The sequence below is a fragment of the Gossypium hirsutum genome, chromosome A01, assembly GCF_007990345.1.
Source record: "Gossypium hirsutum isolate 1008001.06 chromosome A01, Gossypium_hirsutum_v2.1, whole genome shotgun sequence".
In the NCBI taxonomy this organism is placed as follows: Eukaryota; Viridiplantae; Streptophyta; class Magnoliopsida; order Malvales; family Malvaceae; genus Gossypium; species Gossypium hirsutum.
Window position 1 is genome coordinate 21,783,025 of NC_053424.1, and position 8,849 is coordinate 21,791,873.

The 8,849-nt window shown below is 34.3% G+C and overlaps 1 protein-coding gene across 1 annotated transcript; it reads left to right on the top strand.

Moving 5' to 3' along the window:
- Positions 1 to 3,808: 3,808 nt before the first annotated feature.
- Positions 3,809 to 8,254, top strand: LOC107918132 (endoplasmin homolog). The gene is made up of 15 exons (XM_016847661.2): positions 3,809 to 3,987; positions 4,057 to 4,168; positions 4,258 to 4,411; positions 4,496 to 4,576; positions 4,751 to 4,862; positions 4,962 to 5,088; positions 5,175 to 5,313; positions 5,505 to 5,619; positions 5,751 to 5,953; positions 6,047 to 6,262; positions 6,366 to 6,531; positions 6,686 to 6,827; positions 6,919 to 7,069; positions 7,173 to 7,577; positions 7,837 to 8,254. The coding sequence occupies exons 1-15, from the start codon at positions 3,921 to 3,923 to the stop codon at positions 8,083 to 8,085; spliced, it is 2,439 nt and encodes an 812-aa protein (XP_016703150.1). The 5' UTR covers positions 3,809 to 3,920; the 3' UTR covers positions 8,086 to 8,254.
- Positions 8,255 to 8,849: the final 595 nt, after the last annotated feature.

Consider the following 8,849-nt stretch of genomic DNA (forward strand, 5'->3'; position numbering starts at 1 on the left):
TTCCCCTATTTTGACTTTGGAAAATCACCAAAAATTGGAGAAAATTAATTATAGGCTAAAATTTATATATGATCTCAGAAAGTGAATAGTAATGTTTCGATTAATCTGTAAATGTTCTGTATGTACTGGTAACACTCTGTAACCCTGTTTCGGCAACGGATACGGGTTAGGGATGTTACAATATGATTAGCTAAAATATGTACTGAATGAAAACTGAAAGTTTACTAAATACCCTATTAACATTATCGGGCTAGTCGGATATAGTTGGCATGCCATAGGATTGAAAGTGTTCAGGGATATTCTGACTTTGTGTCGATGAGACACTATAAGTGTCGCCTTACTATTACTGTTCCAGATTCATTTCGAAGAAGTACTCTGTACCTTACTGTTACTGTTACTGTTCCAGATTTGTTCTGATAAGGTACTCTGTGTACCACTACTGATACTGTTACCATTATTGTTACCGATACGGTGTATTTCGGCTTCGATCGATGAAACACTGTATGCTATCCCGGTGTGTGGGTTGGATCCGTGTATCCGTCCGAGTCCGAGTCTTGTTAATAGGGGAAAATAAAGGTACTGAATAACTGACTGCTACTGAATAAATGACTATTGCTGAATAACTGATTATTACTGAATAATTGACTGTGGCTGAATAAATGACTGTTACTGAATAACTGATTATTACTGAATAATTGACTGTGACTGAATAAATGACTGTTACTGAATAAATAATTATTACTGAATAACTGATTAATACTGATGACTAACCGATAATGAACAATAAAGACCAATTGATTGTTACTAAAGAATATTGACTGTTATTGAAATGGAATAGTACAGAATATTGAATGAAAGGTGAATAATCTTATTATTCAAAGTGAATTGTAAATATATATATTGAAAACTGATTATCAAAGAATAATTGATTGTTACTGAATGATATTGATAAATTGATTGACATTGAAAGATAGTGACTGATATAAAGGTTAGATTAAAACAGATTACTGATTGAAAAGTAAATAGTTGATTATTATTTAAAGATATCGAACAATTACACTATTGATTTTATTATATGATTTTAAGAGTTTGTAATATTTTTCTTACATTATTAAGTGTTCGGATTATAGAAGTACCACTGAGTTCATACTCAGCGTGCAGTTTGTTTCCGTGTGCAGGATAAAATAAAGCTAGACCGTTGAATCAGCATCCCAAGTCGATCCTGAATTCAATGAGGTAAAGCATGTTAATTATCGGTAATGACATGTACCTAGGATGTCTTAAGTGTGTTATTTTGCATTGTGATTGTAATAGTGTAATAAGTAAATTGATAATTGATAATGATACATGATAACTGTTTTAAGTCAAGTATTGGATTGGTTTAGTATGGATATTTGTATTGGTTGTGATTTGAAATTTGCAGGGTTGACTAGTAAAGTGTGAAAAGTTCATTATTGAGCCCACACGGCCAGGCATACGGGCGCGTGACCAGACCGTGTGAGACACACGACTTGCACACGGGCATGTTGTTAGGCCGTGTGTCCCCTGCACCTAAAATGCTACAAAACAGATTGCTGCACGGGCTGAGCACACGGGCGTGTGTCTTGGCCGTGTGAAATTAATTTGTTCATAGGCAAAAGTCAGAGAGCTCCACGGGTAGAGGACAAGGGCATGTCCTGGCCGTGTAAGCCACACGGTGTGGCCACACGGGCGTGTCACATATGCCACACGGGTGTGTGGTACTGTTCATAAAAGGGAAATTTAAGAATTTTATGAAAAATTTTATAAGCTTCTGATTGAGTCCCGGTTTGGTTTTAACATACATTTTAAGTCTCGAGGGCCCATTAAATAAACATTAAGATATATTTTATGAACTGAATTGTATTTCTTTTTCTATTAATTGTAATCGAACTGCAGAGACCGGTAATACTCCATAATCCTGTTCCGACTACGGGATAGGGTTAAGGGGTGTTACAAGGTAACGTCACAATGTCGACCTTGGATTTTTAAAATTTTACAGTTTAGCCCTATTTCATACTCGGGTCAATAAAAGAGCTTTCTTAAGCTTTATTAAGGCTTAAATTTAATTGTATATCATAATATCTAAATGTTTATGACATGATCGAATATTTGAAGGATTTATTTATGATTTGCTTAATTTGAAATTTTGAAAATGTTACAAATTAGTCCTTGCTCAATTCCAGATTAATTCTAGACCATAAGTAAGCTCGTATAAGGCTTGAGACAGGTTGTATTTGGTGATTATGAACTGAATTGACTATGATTGTATGATTTATATTTAATTTGAATGTTAATTGTCTGTATTTGCTCCAACAACAATTGTAGCATTCCATAATTTGAACCCGACGATCGAGTTGAGTGAAGGGTGTTACATAACGTGTGTGATACGATATTTTGAAACTGAGGAAATAATTCAAAAAAATTTAAAAATATTAAAGCATTAGAAAAATAAATTTTTTAATTAAAAATAAATCTAAGTACATTGTCTTGAAATAATGATGAGTGACTTTAAAAACACAATTTTTGCATTGTTAATCTAATATTAAGAAATCAAATGTAACATATCATTGTAATTACACAAATAACAAAAATATTTGAATTTAATCTTATATATTAAAAACTTCAATATTTATCAACACAAGCATAAAGTCAGCATAAATATTATTTTTCATTTCAATAGAATATGATATTTTCTTTGGTTTAAAAGGATGAATTTTCCTAAATTATAAAAACTTTAAAATTATCATAAAATAATATTATTTTATAATCTAAGATTATTTAAAGAAGAGATGATTTTAAAACTATCCATTTAAAATTCTAATGTGAAAAAATAAAAATTTAAAGAAAAATTCTAAAAACTTATCTTTTTTTCTCTAAATAGTTTATATATTTTTTGTTTTATTCAGGAATTATTCCAGCCTCCGTGCTGGTTAAAACCCGCCTTTTTTTCCCTGTCAACTACCTTCCCTTTTTTTTTTCCTCTCATTCACTTCATGCACCTTCTTTCTTTTCAATTTATAAATTTATTTTATAAGTATCTTTACTACTTTACAAGTTATGTAGGCATATGATAATCCTTGTATTCACTTTTAGAAATTTTTGTCTACTCTAACAGCACACGTTTTTTAGTTTTGCATATGCATGCAATCTTCATTTTGCAAGTGATTTTAAAGATTATTTTTTCTTTGTCCTCTTGAGTTTGATAAATGCTTAATTTTTTTGTCAATATTTACCCGTCGCTTTGAACTATCCAAGATTGGTTTTCTTATTGTATAAGTGCATACAATTATTACAAATATATCATGCTTGAGTTATGACAAAATAATTATCAACATATTATAATATTCATTTTATACTGAGACTGAAATTTTTATTATATTAATAAAATTTGTATTCCATCACCCACGACAGGTGTTAATAATTTTTTCCCCCAATGGTAAAAATCCTAACGCATCCTAAACATTCCCGTAGAACTATGTAAAAATCCTAACACATCCAAACCAAACTAGGGACCAAAACGAAATCATAATGTGCCACGTTACTGAAAGCAAAACCGTTTGATCATCCACTTGGGCCAAGTAAGCGAAGGAGTTGACGTCTTCTCATGTGGGGCCAACCATAACTCCAAGCCGAAGAAATTAAGCATTGCTAATAAAAAATTGCCACTTGTTACAAAAGTAAACTCTTTAACCGTTATATCGCCATGCTGGCACTCAACCAATTAGAAAAAAATCCTAACGCTTCACTCCCTACTTACGAAAAGATCGAAACTCTTAACCAACAATCATTTGAATTGCTAAAAACTCAGCTATTTAAGAGCACTCCCAAACCAATTCAACATTCCGATACATAGAACTTGCCTAACAATTCCACTAGGTGAAATCTTAAAAGAGCAGCCAATGGGGAATTGGACGATCCCTTCCGCTCTTATTCTTCTTTGCCTTCTCAGTCTCCTCTCAGACCAAGGTAAGTTTAGGCCATTTTTCTTTTTCCCTTTAGCGTTTGAATGCGGAATTTGGATCTACTTTGTTTCAGGTAGGAAACTACAAGCAAATGCCAAGGAAGGAGCCGTGGATCCTCCAAAAGTTGAGGATAATATCGGCGCTGTGCCTCACGGCTTACAAACTGATTCTGATGTTGTTAAAAGGTCGGTGTAATTTTGTTTAAGGATGCAGTCTTCATTAATCTTTGATTTGTTTGTTATATTTGAATCCATTTTTCTTCTTTTGTTTTTAGGGAATCGGATTCGATCTCTTCGAGATCGCTTCGCAACAATGCGGAGAAATTTGAGTTCCAAGCTGAGGTGTCTCGGCTTATGGATATTATTATCAATTCTCTTTATAGCAATAAGGACATTTTCCTCCGAGAGTTGATCTCCAATGCTTCTGATGTAAGTTTTTTGTCATTCTTCCTTGATTGTTTTTAGATATTGTTTCTGAACTCAAATTTTAAATGGAAACTTTTTGAAATTTAGGCGTTGGACAAGATTAGGTTTCTTTCACTCACAGACAAAGAGGTTTTGGGCGAAGGTGACACTTCCAAGCTGGAGATCCAGGTTAGTTCTGCACATTAAAACTTTATTTTATAGAAATATAAATGCATGAAATTCTAGGAATAGAATAACTAGACAAAAATGCTATAAAATGACCATGTAAATGTAGAAATCCGGTTTCTGCATCGATGCATGTAAATCTGTGTTCTCTAAGCCTTAAAATTTATGAAATTGCAGATTAAGTTGGATAAAGAGAAGAAAATGCTTTCGCTTCGCGACAGAGGTATAGGAATGACAAAAGAAGATTTAATTAAGAATTTGGGAACAATTGCAAAATCTGGAACTTCGGGTAAATGAATCTTAGATTTTTTTTTCAAGTGATATTGTGTAATTATAATTAAGATTAATTATGCATATTGAATTAATTGATTTTATTTTCTCTATGCAGCATTTGTTGAGAGAATGCAGAGCACTGGAGACCTTAATCTGATTGGGCAGTTTGGAGTTGGGTTTTACTCTGTATATCTGGTAGCTGACTATGTCGAAGTCATTAGTAAACACAATGATGACAAACAGTGAGTCTGCCAACCTTAATTTAGTTTTTATTGAAATGTTTGACTCATTGTTAATAATGGTTTATTGAATGCTTTTTGTTTTTCAGGTATGTATGGGAATCGAAGGCTGATGGGGCGTTTGCTATTTCAGAGGACACTTGGAATGAACCACTAGGGCGTGGAACTGAGATTAGACTGCATCTTAGGGATGAAGCTCAGGAGTACTTGGAGGAGAGCAAATTGAAGGTTAGTAAAGCTCAAGTCTCGTTTGTTTACATTACCTTTACTGTAGGTATACTGATTTCATTTGGGATTTATGTGATCCTTCATGTCACCATCCTTTGTATTGTTATCTTCATGGACTCGTGATTTGTTGTATTTATTTTCGCTTTGGCTTTTGAAAATATAACAGAGTATGCTGTGGTTGTAATCTATAGGAATTGGTGAAGAAATATTCTGAATTCATCAATTTCCCCATCTATATCTGGGCAAGTAAAGAGGTTGATGTTGAGGTACCTGCAGATGAAGATGAGTCAAGTGATGAGGAAAGCTGTATGTTTCATTAAAGGAAGCATGTTACTGTTTATTCAAGACTTACTGATGCCATTTTTCCATAATACTAAGAGACTGTGCATGTTCTGATCAAAATTTTTGGTTTCATTCTCTGTTATTGCTACAAACAGCTGATAGCACTTCTTCTGAGGAAGGCGAAGATGAAGCTGAAAAAAGCGAGGATGAAGACACTGAAAAGAAACCAAAGAAAAAGACGGTGAAGGAAACTACTTATGAATGGGAACGTCTGAACGATGTTAAGGCTATATGGTTGCGTAGTCCAAAGGATGTAACAAATGAAGAATACGTAAAATTCTATCACTCTCTGACGAAGGTAATTTGACATAAATTTCCTAGCTCCAGACTACCGAAAACCCTTTGGAGAAGTTACTAACCTTTATTGTTATGTATTTGTGTTGCACTGCAGGACTTTAGTGATGAGAAGCCCATGGCCTGGAGCCACTTCACTGCTGAAGGTGATGTTGAGTTCAAGGCTGTTTTGTTTGTGCCTCCTAAGGCTCCTCATAATCTGTATCAGAGTTACTATAACTCCAATAAATCCAACTTGAAGTTGTACGTTAGACGAGTTTTTATCTCTGACGAATTTGATGAGCTTTTGCCGAAGTTTCTTAGTTTTTTGATGGTAAATGAAAATACGTTATTTTAGTTGACTTAAATCAGCACTAAAGAGGTTTATGGGTCATTTGTTATCTGATTGATTTTTTAATGGATAACCTATTGATCAGGGTCTTGTTGATTCCGATACTCTACCACTCAATGTGTCTCGAGAGATGCTACAAGCTCATAGCAGTCTGAAAACAATCAAGAAGAAACTCGTGAGGAAAGCCCTTGATATGATTCGCAGAATTGCCGACGAGGATCCTGATGAGTTCAGTGGCAAAGATGAGAAGGGTAGGTCATAATTGTTTCTTTGTAGTAATTACTTTGAATTTAATTACAAATATTTCACTCCAGACTGTGGCCTAATGGCCTTTCAAATTCGAAGTCTTTTATCCCAAGTTATTTATTGGTTAATGATTGAAACTGAATATTGATGTGGATGCAGATGTTGAAAAATCTGGCGATGAAGATGAGAAAAAGGGTCAATATACGAAGTTCTGGAATGAATATGGAAAGTCCATTAAACTAGGTATCATTGAGGATGCGACCAACAGAAATCGCTTGGCTAAACTCCTTCGGTTTGAGAGGTATTAGTTTTTGAGGCGGTCTTTTTCCTGGGAATTGGATTTTCCTTTTTCTGCCTCTACTATCATTAATAGTGTATGAATTGCAATGCAGCACCAAGTCAGATGGTAAATTGACTTCACTGGATCAGTACATCTCACGAATGAAATCAGGGCAGAAAGATATCTTCTACATTACAGGAATTAGCAAGGAACAATTGGAAAAATCTCCATTCTTGGAGAGGCTTAAGAAGAAAAATTACGAGGTACTGCAAAAATCTCCATTTTTTCCTTTTGCTTATTTTATTCCTTATGATCTATATTTGTAAATTGTTTTATTTTGTGTCTAATGGCCTTTGTTATTTCCAGGTCATTTTCTTCACGGATCCTGTTGACGAATACCTAATGCAATACCTGATGGATTATGAAGGAAAGCAGTTCCAAAATGTATCCAAGGATGGCCTAAAAATTGGGAAAGACTCTAAGAGTAAGGAACTCAAGGATTCATTTAAGGAACTAACCAAATGGTGGAAGGGTACACTTAAGACTGAGGATGTTGATGAGGTGAAAATAAGCAACCGTTTGGACAACACTCCTTGTGTGGTCGTCACATCGAAGTTTGGATGGAGTGCTAACATGGAGAGACTCATGCAAGCTCAAACCCTAACTGATGCTAGCAAGCAAGCATACATGCGTGGCAGGAGGATCCTTGAGATAAACCCAAGGCACCCAATCATCAAGGAGCTTCGTGAGAGAGTTGTTAAGGACCCCGAGGTTTGCACATTTGTAAACCCAAACATCCTTGTTCCCTAGCCATTCATAATTTTCATTTCGGACATTTTTTTTATTATTCATTATGCAGATTCAGCTTATTACTATAAAATTATTAGAGTTAATGGCATGTGTCGTTAAGTGATGCTCACTCCATGATATGGTGTCTGCTTCCTGCATGGACTTATTAACCAACTTGTTAGAGTCGATATCTGTTCTGCTAGTTCCTTTTCCGATTAAAAAACATTTGTTGGATCTTCAGGATGAGGGCGTGAAGCAAACGGCTCAGCTTATTTACCAGACAGCTCTAATGGAGAGTGGCTTCATTTTAACCGATCCCAAGGATTTCGCCTCACGCATCTACAGCTCAGTTAAATCTAGCCTAAATATCAGTCCTGATGCAACAATTGAAGAGGAAGATGATGTGGAAGAAACTGAGACAGAGCCCGAGACAAAAGCAGGTAAGGATGGTGCAGATGCAGAGTCTTCTGATCTCAAGGATGAGTTATAAAATGGGTGAAGCCTTCGGTAATATGGTTTTTTGAGTTTCGGTCTCGAGGGAACCGAAAGAAGTTAAATCTGAAACTTTGATAAAAGAAAAACATTTGATGGTAGAGTTGATGTAACCACTCACCAGGAATTTTGTCTTTAGCATCTAATTATATTATTATGTTGCTCAATTAAGTTGTTTGCCTTCTTTGTTCTCTTCTAATGCATCGCAATGCTTTCAGATTTTCTCATAATAATGCCACTTGTTTTTAACGAGCAAAGCAGAATCTGTTATGTTGGTTTGAAAACCCAATAACTGAACTCAATCCACTTCCACCTATTACTACCTTTAGAACCAATCTAATAATTAGCTTGAGTTGGCATTATATATTATACGGTAAATTATAGAATTAGTCACTCAACTATTTGTGTTTTGTCTATTTTGATTACTCACATATTTAGCCATCAATACTTATACACATATAATTAGATATAATGTAATTATATTTAAATACATAATTAATATTGATAACTTGTATATAAATTTGTGTATAAATTTGTGATTTTGATAAACTTAAAAACTCAAAACCCTCAAAACAAAGCAAATTTATAATTTTTATAATCTTCATTCGTGATTGTTCTAATAGTATTCTCAACAAAAGAACCCAATTTTTTTCTAGGAAACCTAAATGTTAACAAATAAAAAAAAAACCTTCTTGTAAGCCTTTTTCAAACCCCCGTCTTCTGCATTCTTGTCAATTTGAAGAATCATGTAGCACCTATCTC

Coding starts and splice junctions, on each gene's coding strand:
- LOC107918132 (XM_016847661.2), top strand. CDS start 3,921: ATGGGGAATTGGACGATCCCTTCCGCTCTTATTCTTCTTTGCCTTCTC. Junction 4,577..4,750: donor CTTCCAAGCTGGAGATCCAG/GTTAGTTCTGCA, acceptor ATGAAATTGCAG/ATTAAGTTGGATAAAGAGAA. Junction 7,578..7,836: donor GAGTTGTTAAGGACCCCGAG/GTTTGCACATTT, acceptor TTGGATCTTCAG/GATGAGGGCGTGAAGCAAAC.